The 14,778-nt window shown below is 46.6% G+C and overlaps 1 protein-coding gene across 2 annotated transcripts in view; it reads right to left on the minus strand.

Annotated features, from left to right (window-relative positions):
- Window positions 1-14,778, minus strand: part of VPS13A (vacuolar protein sorting 13 homolog A) — a 1,844,906-nt gene that overhangs the window by 1,284,082 nt on the left and 546,046 nt on the right. For both annotated transcript variants that reach the window (XM_069230089.1, XM_069230094.1), the window contains exons 28-29: window positions 11,741-11,800; window positions 11,481-11,640 (exon numbers count right to left, since the gene is read on the minus strand). In XM_069230089.1, the coding sequence (XP_069086190.1) occupies window positions 11,481-11,640; window positions 11,741-11,800 (220 nt within the window). The remainder of the gene's footprint in view (window positions 1-11,480; window positions 11,641-11,740; window positions 11,801-14,778) is intronic.

Below are 14,778 nucleotides of genomic sequence, written 5' to 3' on the forward strand. Positions count from 1 at the left end.
TCAGCACCCACAAAGGTCCAGCCGAGCTGGTTAAATGATTTTTCAATATCGAGTGAGCGGATAGTATGTGGAATGCTTTTCTTTTGTGAGCCTTTTTGACTGAACATGCGATTCCTCTCAGGCAACCTGATCTCTGCTTAGTATGGATAAACCCAACTTGGTCGGGGTCGATCAGTCCAGATAGGAGGGGTTTTCTGGCTCATTGCTAGGATTTTCATGTAGAGCATTGCATATGCATTCAGGAGAGCCATGGGCTGGTAAGACGCAAATTACACGATGTCCTTACCTGCTTTAGGGATTAGCACAATTTCGGTGTCACATATGGTGGGAGTCAGACTGGTGGTTATTGTGAATTAGCTGATTTGTAAAAGCATATGGTTGCCCATTCAGGGCAGAAATGCTTGTAAACTCCAAAGTAAACCATCAGGCTCTGGCGCTTTCCCCTGCGGCAAGGATGTTTATGTTTATCTTCATTCTAAGATATTTATGGGGGGTGGGCCTCAATAGCTATCCCCGGACCAGAAGAGAGCTTTCCAGGCACAGCTATCTAGGTAGCTATATTTATGCCTGATACGTGTTTATCTCTCTGGCTACATAATAATAGGGAACAAAATCCCAAAGTCCCCTTGTTTCTTTGTTGCCCAGAAGCCATACTTATTCTTAATTCTATCAATATGAATTTTAACTCTATGAAGGTGAATTTTCCTTGCTAACAGGGTTCCCATCTTGCATCCTTTACTGTAGAAGCGGTGCCCTGTTTTGAGCAGAATCCTCTCGGCCTGGTTTCCTCTATTCACTTTCACCTGGCTCCTGAGGATAGCCAACTGCCATTGGGTTTTCCTAGAATGGTTTTATCTGGTTTTTCAAGGGGCCTAATCTCTGCTGAGAGCTTGTTGTCAAGCAGTCTGGCTTCCCTAGCTCGGCCAATCTCTATGGATCTGACTACACCACAAATTGTTGCTTAAAATGTAGCCCGAATTGTGTGCAGGGATTGGTTAGGGAGTAAGTTCAGGATAAAGTACAGCCTGACAGCAACTTCTACAGAAGACACATTCAGAAGCCTCACAAGAAGGGTTTATTGTGTCCCTCAAGTAAATTCTAACTGGGTGAGGTCTGAGATGGATATGTCCAATATAAGTGAAGGCTCTAGGGAGCATGGTAAGAAGTGTGTAATTAACGGACATGTTACTTATCTGGTAGAGGCTATATATTTAGCTTCAGATTCCTTACCTTTGAATTTTCCCCAGGCATCAGACTGAATCCAGAAAACTTTCGTGCGCAGTACTCCTGCGTGCTGGTAGCTGAAATCGATCAGTTCTCCGTCCATCATCAGCGTCATTCATGCCAGAAATTATGTCACGGTCCCTAAGGAGGCACCACCCAGATGCACTGACATACTTTTTTCCTACGAATTTCCACACCAGAAGCACAGACAGATGAAGAACACGGACTACTGGTGTGCCAAAACTAAAGCCCTGAAAGGGGAGTCCCTGCCCGTAGACATCAGCTTGCAGGGCAGGGATGATGGGTGGGTTGGTAAGGAATCTGCAGCTAGATTAAGTCTCTACCACATAAGGCATTACCGAAGATAAGTAACTTGTCCATCTGATAAAGACTTATAGCTGCAGATTCCTTAACTTTTAACAGATACCCAAGCAATACCATCCCTGGAGGTGGGTCGGTGAACTAAGTTCAAACAAAAAAGTCCTACAGGTCCAAAAGGGCAAAGTGCCCGTGTATACAGACCTGACTGTCAGGCAGTTTGGTAAACGTGTGCAGACATGCCCACTATTGGACCTGGCCCTTTTTGCAGGGTTATCCCCAAACGTTCTGCCTTCTTCCTCTTATTTTTTCTGACCATTTTTTCTTAGCCCCCATGGGCAGGGTGCAATGTATTTAAAAGGTAGGACATATACTGGTGTGCTTTACATGTCCTGACAGTGAAATACTGCCAAACTCTGTTTTCACTATTGGAAGGCCTATCTCTCCCATAGGTTAACAGGGGGATTACCTTGAAATATCTTGTAAGTTTAAGTTCCCATTGGGAGCAGATAGAGATAGGGAGTTTGAGGCCTCTGAGCTCACCATTTAAAAATACATCTTTTGTTGAAGTTGGTTTTTGAACTGAGTTTGAAAATGCCACTTTTAGAAACTAGGTATTTTCTTGCTTAACCATTATGTGCCTCTGCCTGTCTGCTGAATACCCGTCTGGGTCAGGATGACAGTTGGGCTGTTCATGCATTCCTGATGGTCCATTACCAGGCTGACGGGTCTTCCTGACCGAGAGTGGTGGGAGGAGTTGACACTTGCACCTGAATAGGGCTGTGCCAGTCCTCACACAAAGCAGTCTCCGACCCCCTGGAGTGAGTGTGGGGCCAGAGTATGGAAAAGTAGGATCTTGTGCACCACAAAGACTCCTCTTTGAAGTTTGCCTACTTCAAAGACAGAAATGGGTACAAGTACTGGACCACTGACCCCACATAGTTACAAATACTTCTGGACTGAGGACATTCTGCCAGGAAGAAGAGCTGGATGCTGTAGGAGAGACTGCCACTCTGCCTGTTGCTTTGTCTAGCTAGCCTGCTGCTTGCTGCTTCTGTCCTGGGAGTGAAAAGATTGGACTTGGCTTTCTGTATCCTACTTCCAAAAGTCAAAGGGCTTTGACTGAGCTTACCTCCTGTCAGTGCCTGGGCTATTCTGTTGGTGCCAACTGCACTCCCTGGATCCTTGGAAGTGCAAGCTGGTGACCTGAAGAAGAAAATCCACGCATTCACACACTGGGTTGAAGTATCGGCGCAGCACCTTTCTCGCACTCAAGAATCGGTGCAGCGCCTGTCCCGCTGCTGGAGAATCGAGACAGCGCGTTTCACCGAAGTCCCGCAAACACAGCAAATCTGGTTTTTCCAAGCATTGTCCCTGGGGCGCCAATATTTCGTCAACTCTTCACCGCAATAAGGAGCCAAGGCTGCATGTCTGGATTTCGACACATGGAAGCATCATCACCCCTGCACAGTAAGAAACCAACACATTGTCTAACCTGCAAGGAAGGAATTGGTGCATCAGCTCCCCTGCACAGTAAGTAATCGATGCGTCACTTTGCTTTTACGGTGCTTCAAATCCCCTGTGACCCGCATCATCTGTTTTTGATGCATCCCAGGTACTTTGTGCTAAAGAAAAAATACATCCATTGATTTCTATGCATTAAGTCTTGCTTAACTTTCGAAAAGATATATTTTGACTTGTGTATGTTGGAATTTTGTCGTTTTGGTTTCGTTTTACTCCGATAAATATTGGCTATTTTTCTAAACTGATGGGGAGTCCTTTTGTAGTGATTTTACTGTGTTACCGTGTGTGCGTGTACAAATACTTTACACATTGCCTCAGAGATAAGCCAGACTGCTTGTGCCAAGCTATCAAGGGAGTGAGGCAAGGGTTATCTTAGCTGTGTGACTTGCTTACCTTGACTAGAGTGAGGGTTTCTACTTGGAAAGGGTGCAAACCACTGCCAACTAGAGACCCCATTTCTAACACCCATGCAGCAGCCTGACAGGTGACCAAGACAAAGTCCATGTGCCAATGCAGTGTTCACAGCTTTAGCTCAAGTGGAATGACCATGCAAACCCTCGTGGTTGCTTATTGGCTAGTGCATAGTTGACCTTGATGCAGAGCATGACTCATTTGGAGATGATTAGTTTCTGCACTGCCCGACCTTTCTACAGGCTCACATACCCTACAAAGAGTTGGTCATTCACCCAGGACTCTTTTTTCACCATCAAGGTAGAGCACCAGTGCTCTTTTTGGGTTCAGCCAGTGGAGTCTCTCCTCTTCCTTAGAAGTACGTGGGGGGTGCTTAAAAAGTAGGCAGGTGTTGGATTGGCCTACGTGAAAGGGCGTCACCATTTTCGGCAGAAAAGAAGCCCTTGTGCAAAACACCACTTTGCCAGTGTAAGAACTTGGCTCTGTATAAACTATCTCAAAGTGAGAGATAGTGTGCACAGAGTCCAAGGGTTCCCCTTAGAGGTTGATAGTGGCAAAATTAGATAATACTAATGCTCTATTTTGTGGTAGTGTGGTCGAGCAGTGGGCTTATCAGAGGGTAGTGTTAAGCATTTGTTGTACACACACAGGAAATAAATGAGAACACATACTCAAAGACAACTCCAGGCCAATAAGTTTTTTATATAGAAAAATATTATTTTCTTAATTTATTTTAGAACCACAAGATTCAGAATATAGGTAAGTACATAAATTGTAAGGCACTTCACACAGGTAAGTATGGAACTTTGAATTAAAACAGTCATGTACACAGTTTTGGCAAAAAATGGCAATAAGCTATTTTAAAAGTGGACACTGCAAAACACCCACAGTTCCTGGGGGAGGTAACTAATAGTTAGTTTCTCAGGTAAGTAAAGCACTTACAAGTTCAGTCTCCTGGGCATAGGCAGCCCACCGTTGGGGGTTCAATTCAACCCCAAACACCCAGCACCAGCAACACAGGGCCGGTCAGGGGCAGAGGTCAAAGTGGGGCCCAAATAGCATAGGCGCCTATGGAGAACAGGGGTGCTCCGGTTCCAGTCTGATAGCAGGTAAGTACCTGCGTTCACCAGGAGCAGAACATGGGGGTTTTATAGAGCACTGGGGCATGGGGGTCACAAACAGGTACACAAAATACACCCTCAGTGGCACAGGGGCGGCCGGGTGCAGTGTGCGAAGTATGTGTTAGGTTTTGTGTTGAAAGCAATGGAGGTACCGGGGGGGTCACTCTGGAGATGCAGGCAGGGGACATGGGGGCTTCTCGGGCCAGCCTCTGACTGGGCTAGGATGAGGGCCGCCTGCTGGTCACTCCTGCACCGATTGTTGGTTCCTCTCGGTCCTGGGGGCTGCGGGTGCAATGCTTTGATCAAGCGTTGGGTTCCTTTGTTACCGGGCAGTTGCGGTTAGGGGGAGCCTCTGGAGTCTCTCTGCAGGCGTTGCTGTGGGGGTGCAGGGAGGTCGACTCAGGGTGGCCACGTCGTTGGAGTCGCCTGGGAGTCCTCTCTGCGGTGTTTGTTCTCCTGAACTCGAGCCGGGGGCTTTGGGTGCAGAGTGTGAAGACTCACGCTTCCGGAGTGAGGCGAGAGTCTCTTTAAAGTTGGTTTCTTGGTTGCTGTTTTTGGACAGAGCCGCTCTCCTCTGGAGGTTCTTGGTCCTTTAGGTGCAGATCAGTCCTATGAGTCCTCAAAGGTCACTGGTCCCGATGGATGCATCGCTGTGCAGGTTCTTTAAATCTGGAGACAAGCCGGTAGCGCTGGTGCCAAGTCAGTTGTCTCCATCGTCTCTGCAGGGCTTTCAGGTCAGCAGTCCTTTCTTTAGGTTGCAGGAATCTGGATTTCCTGGGTTCAGGGTTGCATTTAGGTCTGGGGACAGTAGCCAATGGTTACTGTCCTTGAGGGCGACTACACCCTCTTTGTACCTCCTCCCTGTGGGGAGGGGCGCACATCCCTAATCCTATTGGGGGGGAATCCTCCAAAACAGGATGGAGGATTTCCTAAGGCAGGGGTCTCCTCAGCTCAGAACACCTTAGGGGCTGTCCTGGCTGGAGGGTGACTCCTCCTTGTTTTTCTCATTATCTCCTTCGGACTTGCCGCCAAAAGTGGGGGCTGTGTACAGGAGGCAGGCATCTCTACTAGCTGGAGTGCCCTAGGGCATTGTAACACGAAGCCTGAGCCTTTGAGGCTCACTGCTAGGTGTCACAGTTCCTGCAGGGGGGAGGTGTGAAGCCCCTCTACCCAGTGAAGGCTGTGTTTCTGGCCTCAGAGAGCACAAAGGCTCTCACCCCGGGAGGTCAGAAACTTGCCTCAGTGGCAGGCTGGCACAGATCAGTCAGTCCTGCAGTGAAGGATTGGGTAAAATACAGGGGGCATCTCTAAGATGCTCTCTGTGTTCATTTTTTTATAAATCCAGCACTTGCATCAGTGCGGGTTTATTATTCTGAGAAGTTTGATACCAAACCTCCTAGTGTTCAGTGTAGCCATTATGGAACTGTGAAGTTCGTTTTGACAGACCATATACTTAATATGGCCAACACTGTACTTACAATGTCTAAGAATAGACTTAAAAGACACTGTAGGGGAATATTGCTCATGCAGCTATGCCCTCACCTGTGGTATAGTGCACCCTGCCTTAGGGTGTTAAGGCCTGCTAGATGGGTGACCTACCCATGCCACAGGCAGTATTTTCTGTGCATGGCATCCCGGGAGGGATGCCATGTCGACTTTCCTTTTTCTCCCCACCAACACACACAATCTGCAATGGCAGTGTGCATGTGTTAGGTGAGGTGTCCCTTAGGGTGGCAGAACACATGCTGCAGCCCTTAGGGTCCTTCTATGTTCAAAGGGCCCTTGGTACCACTGGTACCTTTTACAAGGGACTTATCTGTGTGCCAGGGTTGTGCCACTTGTGGAAACAATGGTACATTTTTAGTGAAAGAACACTGGTGCTGGGGCATGGTTAGCAGGATCCAAGCTCACTTCTTAGTCAAGTCAGCATCAATATCAAGCAAAAAGTGGGGGGTAACTGCAACAGGGAGCCATTTTCCTACAGTCAGAATATAAAGAGAGGTTGGGGGGCTTATTTGATAAGGCCTGCAACTCACTCACTCTGAGGGCAGATGTAATTGACACAAGGAAGACTGTTTTCAATGTCAGAAGCCTGAGGGGACAATTGTGGAGGGGCTCAAAAGGAGCGCACATCAAGAAAGCCAGAACTAAATTAAGATTCCACTGGTGCATAATGAAGGGAGAGGAAGGAAACATATGAGTAAGACCCTTGAGAAACCTATGTACAATAGGGGGACTTAAACAAGGAAGGTTGATCAGCAAACTGTAAAAAGAAAAAAAAACAACAACAAAAAAACGCAATAGCAGACAAATATCCCTTCAAGGTGGCCAAGGTAGAGCTCTGTTTGGCAAGGGAAAGAATTAACAACAGAACTTCAGAAAGGGGGGCAGACAGGGGTTTTGCAGACTTGTCTGTGCACCATGCCACAAATTTCCACCAACAGGTGTATACCGTTTTTGTGGTGGGACGCCTGGCTGCCAAGATTACGCTACAGACTTCGGGCGAAAGGTCAAAAGCTGTCAACTGTCACCGCTCAATATCCGTGCACAAAGGTGGAGAGCAAACAGGTTTGGGTGAAGAACCCTCCCCTGCTGCTGCGACAAAAGATCCTCCCAAAAGGGGCAGCCTGATGGAGGATTGATGGACATGCTCAGCAGCTCGGGATACCAGACTCTCAGTGCCCAATCCGGAGCCACTGGGCCTGGTCGTTCTTGATCTTGTTGAGAACTCTGGGCAGAAGTGGTATGGGTGGAAAGGAGTACAGGAGGATTGAGCTCCACTCGAGACAAACAGTGTATTCAAGTAATTGCCGCCTTGGAAACACCAACGTACAAAAACAGCTGAAAATGTGCAGTCTTGGTGGAGGCGAACAGATCTAACCAAGGCTCTCCCCACTGCTAAATAAAAAAGTCCTTGAGCCATGTCCAGATGGGAGACGCCATTCGTGATCTGAAAGGGGTTTGTGGGTGTGTTTGTCCACTCTGGTGTCCAAAGAGCCCACCAGATGTTGAACCACTGGGGATATGCCCTGCGGTTTCTGCCAAGTCCAAAGGGATAGAGCTTCTTGACAAAGGGTCCACAACCCCACCTGCCCTGTCTGTTGCTTTACCACATGACAGTGGTGTGGTCTGCGAACACCAGCACTATATTTTAACCTTGATAGAGGAAAAAAAGGCTTTCAATGCCTGTTGGATCGCATGGAGAAGTCCCACTTTCGCAGGAAACCAGATGCCTCTGATCACCACCTCTCCCAGATGGCTACCACAGCCCTGGAGTGACACGTCTGTCGCTACTGTAAGATCTGGTTGGGGAAGGCTTGCGGGTTGACCCAATCGTGGATCGTTAACCACCACTGCAGATTTCTCAAAGTTCCCTTCAAAATCTGGACAATGTTGGAGAGATTCCCCGGATGCTGTGCCCACTGGAACTTCAAGTCCCACTACAGAGCCAACATCTGCCATCCGGCATGTATCACCAGCAGGATGCAGGAGGCCATCAGGCCCTACAGCCTCAGAGTTATTCCCACCAAATTAAGGATAGAGGCTGAAACATCAGTATCACAGCCAGAATATACTGGACTTGCCGCTTGGGAGGATAAGCCTGAGACTGCCTTGTGTCCAGAACAGCTCCTATGAAAGGGAGCGTCTGAGAGGGAGTCAGGTGTGATTTCAGCACAGTTATAGTGAACCCCAGCAAATGCAGTAGTTACGCCATAGACTGGAGGACGGAGATGACAGCCATGGGAGAGCCTGCCTTCAACAGCCAGTTGTTGATATAGGGAAAGATTGAAACCCCTGATCTTCCCAAATGAGCTGCAACCACCGCCATCACCTTCGTGAACTCCCAAGGGGCGCTGTTAATACCAAACGGGAGTAGATCAAACTGAAAGTGCCTGTGGGCTACCATGAACTGTAGATAACGCCTGCAGGCAAGCAGGACGGGAAAATGGAAATAAGTGTCCTGCAAGTCAAACGCTACCATCCAGTCCCCTCTATCCAGAGCAGACAAGAACTGAGCCAGTATCAGTACCCTGAACGTCTCCTCCTTCAGGAAGAGATTAAGGGTTCGTAGGTCTAGGATAGGGCAAAGGCACTTTTTTGGGAACCAGAAAGTAGCGGAAATAGAAACCACAGTCTACTGCTGGCACTTAAACCCTCTCAATGGCACCCTTGGCCAAGAGAGCCACAATGTCCTCATGGAGAAGGGACACATGGTCCTCCGTCATCCAATCATAATACGCTGGCAGGGTTGTAGGGGTAGTCTTTAAGGAAAGGGAGTAGCCCCTTCGGACTATCTGCAAAACCCACCTCTCTGAAGTAATGGATTGTCAGTGGAGTAGGTGACGGCAAATCCTGCCGCCAAATGACCCAAGATAGGGAGGAGACCGTTGGCCACCTGACCCACGAGATCGGTGGGTCCTGCGCCCTTGGCGACAAAGAGTCTGTGTAGCATGTGTGGCATGATGGCTTCACAGAAATTAGCACGGTTGGTAACCCCTTCAGTTAGTAACCCCTTCTGTAGTCACAAAAGGGGCAAAAGGCAGAGTGTTGGGGGGGGGAAGAGGTGGCTATGAGGCCAAAAGTACCTGGCTGTAACACGAGAATCCTTGAAGCTCTTGAGTGCCAAGTCTACCTTATGTCCCAAAAGAGAGGTTTGTCCAAAGTAACCTGGACATCCCCCGAAAAGCCAGACGACCTCTGCCAGGCGTGGCACCTCATAGCTGCTGTTCTTGAAACCACTCTACATATTGAGTCGGTTGTGTCAAATCTGCAAAATTGCTGCGTATCTCCCTTTGGCAACAGCCTGAGTTAGTCCAGGACCTGTGGCAGCACTTGCACAACCGTATCCCACAGCGTGTTGGAATAATGGCTCAACAGGCATGTGGTGTTCACTGACCGCATTGCAAGGATGGTGCAGGAAAACATTTTCCCAAATAAAACCAACCTTTTGGATTCCCTATCCGGGGAGGGGTAGGGAACGTGCCTTTGGAGGTAGAGGCTTTGACCACCAAGCCCTCAGGGGTGGGGTATTGTGTCAGGAAAACTGGGTTCGCAGGTGCGGGGCAATGGCAGCGGGCAATCGTCCTGTTCACAGGAGTCACTGAGCTGGGTTTGTCCCAGGTACCCCAGTAGGATGTCAGTGGGGGCATCACTGAAGGGGAGCAGTAGTTCTGAGCACCTCTGCCAAGAGATTAGTCTTGACAGCCACAAGGGGCAGCTAAAGGTCTAGGTTCTCAGCTGTCCTCTTCATCACCATTGCATAAGGAGCTCCTCCTCCATAGCCATGGTAGGGGGGAGAAAGCATGTCAGTATCTGCATATGTGTCCAGTCCGCTGGCTTAACCCAAGTCCCTAAGCCAGTCCATTTCAATCTCATATGGCTGATATTCTGCAGGGTCCAGCAACCCCTTCCAGTCCTTCCTGAGGCCTAGTCCAGTGAATTAAGGATCAGGATCCGAACAAGGGGACAAAGCATATGCCATCATCGAAGTCAGCGTCGGACGACGCCTATCCATCCTCCATGTTGGAAAGGACAATGGTGATGGCTCCAACCAGTGGGTGCTGAAAGCATCTGCATCAGGACCGGCACCGGTGTAGGTTGCAATGCTACGACTGGTACTGGTCCAGACCCAGGACAGGCTCCCTGGGGGCCCATTTGTGCCAAAGTCACAAGGTCAGAACCCGATGGGGCCCCCTCCGACTCCGCAGGGCATGAAAGCACACTAGCAGATCTGGACTGTCCAAAAATGAGGAGCATGGCCTCATCAAATTCTTTGATTTGGGAAGGGGTTGCACCAGCTCCCGGAAACTCAGGAAGGTAAAGAGTCGACCAAGGCATAGGTTCTGCTGAGTGAGGCCTAGAATGACGACGCTCCCTCAGAGTCAGAGGTGGAGAAGTCGAAGAGTGCTCTCCTCGACTTACCCGATTGTCCTGTGTACTTCGAAAGGTATGACGACGACTTCAGGCTCCTTGACCGGTTCTGGGACCATTCTTTCTTTGGAAACCTCAACCTGTGCGGAGTCGCATGTTAGGCCACTATAAGTTTTAAGGACCGCTTCCTCAACGTCTTCGGATGCATGGCCTGGCACTCATAGCACACATTCAGGTCGTGGTTGTGCTCCAAATATCACAAACACACAAGGTGCAGATCTGTCATGAACAACCTCGGATGACAGAATCTGCAGGGACTGAAGACGGCCTTCTAGAAGACATCCCTTGACACACCAAGAGAAACATTTCTCAAAAAAAGCTTTGACGAAAGTCAAAAAAGGCCAGTCAAAAAGCTTCTGAGGGGTAGCTTTCTCTGGATCGGTGCTGGCTGGTGTCGAAAGAAAGGAACTGACATCAGCACACCTGGGTGGTGCCTATATAGGGTTTACCCTGCAGCGTCATTTCCAGGGTGGATGACACCGACTACAAATGCAGAGCAAATCAACGCCACCTACCGGCGCGCAGGGGTACTGCTCACGAACATATTCCAGTTCCAGTCTGATGCCTGGGGAGATTTCAAAGGTAAGGAATCTCCAGCTAGAAGTCTCTATCAGATTGAAAGGTTTATGATGGTGAGGAATGCAGTACAATGAACATACAAGAAAAGAAGGAATTTCTCATACTTTTGAAGATGAAAAACATTAAGCACCTCAAGCTGTTTGGCACAGATGTAAGCACTACATTCTGCTGCATACAAGTATATCCTCGCCCATAATTGTCAGCATAAAGGTAAATTATGAAGCTGACTTACTACAGAAAAACGCACATTCATCTGATTAATTACTGACTGCACCAAAAAAGTAACTTATAAATATATCAAATGTACAGCACCATTTCATAAGTTGAAAAGTATTTAAAACTAAAATCATATTTCATACAAATGGAACATACTGATTATTTTCTTATGAACTTTTTTTTCTTCCTCAACGTCCAGCACCTCCTCTTCTGCTGCTTCTTTATTCTCAGATTGCGGAATAAGATTATTCAAAAAGTTCATGGTGGACAAAAGTGCTTCAGTATGCAGATGGATATCCAGAGAGGAGAAGTTGACCTGCAAACACAGGTAAGCAACAGCAGGAACAGTTATAACATGTGTTTAATAAGCATTGTAAAGACTGGCTGTTTGCGAAAATAAAGATATCAAATCATACCTTAATTAGCTGCTCAACATTTTTGTAAGTTGTCTTAAATTCTGGTCCATTTATGTCAGCCTGTCCAGTAAAAAACAAAAAGGTTTTTTTACGATTAATCATGTCCTTCTAGTAGTATACAATCTTTAAATAAAGTGGAGCATATAGAAGCTTTTTGGCACACCCTGAAAATGGATTTACTCATGCCAATAACTGGAGTCATTCTCATTATTTTCTGGGTGGTAAAATAACTGCAAAATATTTAATGGAAGCACACTTTACAAATACAGGGAGTGCAGAATTATTAGGCAAATGAGTATTTTGACCACATCATCCTCTTTATGCATGTTGTCTTACTCCAAGCTGTATAGGCTCGAAAGCCTACTACCAATTAAGCATATTAGGTGATGTGCATCTCTGTAATGAGAAGGGGTGTGGTCTAATGACATCAACACCCTATATCAGGTGTGCATAATTATTAGGCAACTTCCTTTCCTTTGGCAAAATGGGTCAAAAGAAGGACTTGACAGGCTCCGAAAAGTCAAAAATAGTGAGATATCTTGCAGAGGGATGCAGCACTCTTAAAATTGCAAAGCTTCTGAAGCGTGATCATCGAACAATCAAGCGTTTCATTCAAAATAGTCAACAGGGTCGCAAGAAGCGTGTGGAAAACCCAAGGCGCAAAATAACTGCCCATGAACTGAGAAAAGTCAAGCGTGCAGCTGCCACGATGCCACTTGCCACCAGTTTGGCCATATTTCAGAGCTGCAACATCACTGGAGTGCCCAAAAGCACAAGGTGTGCAATACTCAGAGACATGGCCAAGGTAAGAAAGGCTGAAAGACGACCACCACTGAACAAGACACACAAGCTGAAACGTCAAGACTGGACCAATAAATATCTCAAGACTGATTTTTCTAAGGTTTTATGGACTGATGAAATGAGAGTGAGTCTTGATGGGCCAGATGGATGGGCCCGTGGCTGGATTGGTAAAGGGCAGAGAGCTCCAGTCCGACTCAGACGCCAGCAAGGTGGAGGTGGAGTACTGGTTTGGGCTGGTATCATCAAAGATGAGCTTGTGGGGCCTTTTCGGGTTGAGGATGGAGTCAAGCTCAACTCCCAGTCCTACTGCCAGTTCCTGGAAGACACCTTCTTCAAGCAGTGGTACAGGAAGAAGTCTGCATCCTTCAAGAAAAACATGATTTTCATGCAGGACAATGCTCCATTACACGCGTCCAAGTACTCCACAGCGTGGCTGGCAAGAAAGGGTATAAAAGAAGGAAATCTAATGACATGGCCTCCTTGTTCACCTGATCTGAACCCCATTGAGAACCTGTGGTCCATCATCAAATGTGAGATTTACAAGGAGGGAAAACAGTACACCTCTCTGAACAGTGTCTGGGAGGCTGTGGTTGCTGCTGCACGCAATGTTGATGGTGAACAGATCAAAACACTGACAGAATCCATGGATGGCAGGCTTTTGAGTGTCCTTGCAAAGAAAGGTGGCTATATTGGTCACTGATTTGTTTTTGTTTTGTTTTTGAATGTCAGAAATGTATATTTGTGAATGTTGAGATGTTATATTGGTTTCACTGGTTATAATAAATAATTGAAATGGGTATATATATTTTTTTTGTTAAGTTGCCTAATAATTATGCACAGTAATAGTCACCTGCACACACAGATATCCCCCTAACATAGCTAAAACTAAAAACAAACTAAAAACTACTTCCAAAAATATTCAGCTTTGATATTAATGAGTTTTTTGGGTTCATTGAGAACATGGTTGTTGTTCAATAATAAAATTAATCCTCAAAAATACAACTTGCCTAATAATTCTGCACTCCCTGTATTTAGATACTCACTACCTTTTGCAGCTACCCCATCTTGGAAATAAACACACACAGGGAAAATTTTACCATAAAGCAGAATTTACTCTGTGAGAACGCTGCATTTATCAAAGCAAATTTGCATTCTAAAGGTTTTCGTGTACACATGTGCCACTTAGTTTCACAAACAACTTTTGAAATTGAACTCCCACAGGGACTGATTCACACAACTGACAGAAAAACATGACAGAAACATAGTTCTTGAGGATTACTCCTATGTTTTGAATTATGTATAGCTTTTGGGGATTTCATTAAGTATTTCAGGAGTCCTGGCTATCAATGCATGCTTGTAGATACCTATGATTACTTATGCATAACTACTTCTGGATATGGAAACGTAGCAGCTATTCATTTTCAGAAGTATAAATGTAATATAAATGTTGTTTTGCAGTTAAGGTGGTCTGTTTTCTTTTTTCCCCACTGGAGAACAATGTCTGTGTGGGGGAAAAAAAAAATCATCTACACACTCATCAATTCTGAAGTGTTCCCTTTGCTTCCTTACCTTATGTGCATCTGTTCGAGGCATGCAGTGCTGTAGATTCACAGGCTGAACATGATCCTGCCATCTAGTGTTGGGCCTGGATGTGTGCAGGTTGTTTTGTTTTTAAGAAGTCTTCTCGAGTCACAAGGTATAGTGACTTCACCGATTGTTGGTAATGCGCATGGGCATCAGCTTTATTGTTAGATTGTTTTCCGCACGAGCAGGTGAGGATAGAAATGAAGCATAGCGATACAGGAGATTACTATGCTTAGAAAAGTGAAGAATAAAGGACATGTGCAAGTAACAAAAGGTTTCCGGGGAGGAGAACGGGCAAATGTGAATCTACAGCATTACATGCCACAAACTGATGCTTTCAAGGCAAGTCATGTTTTCCATTCAAGGTATGTGAGGCTGTAGATGCACATGCTGTGCATAGGCTTTAAAGCAGTCCTCCCCTAAGCGGTGGCTAGCCTGAGTATGTTGCAGAGGATAGAAAATGTGCAGGCAGAACAGCCTGGCCAGGATCAGCTTGCTGGTGTGCCAATACATCCACATAATAATGTTTTGTAAAAGTGTGTGGTGTGTGGACCAGGTAGCTGCTTTGTAGACATCAGCTCTAGGAATGTTCTCCAACGAGGCTATATAGGTCCCTTTTTTAGGGATAGAGTGGTTTCTAGGGGGATGGTAAA

This window comes from Pleurodeles waltl, chromosome 1_1 (assembly GCF_031143425.1).
Source record: "Pleurodeles waltl isolate 20211129_DDA chromosome 1_1, aPleWal1.hap1.20221129, whole genome shotgun sequence".
NCBI lineage: Eukaryota > Metazoa > Chordata > Amphibia > Caudata > Salamandridae > Pleurodeles > Pleurodeles waltl.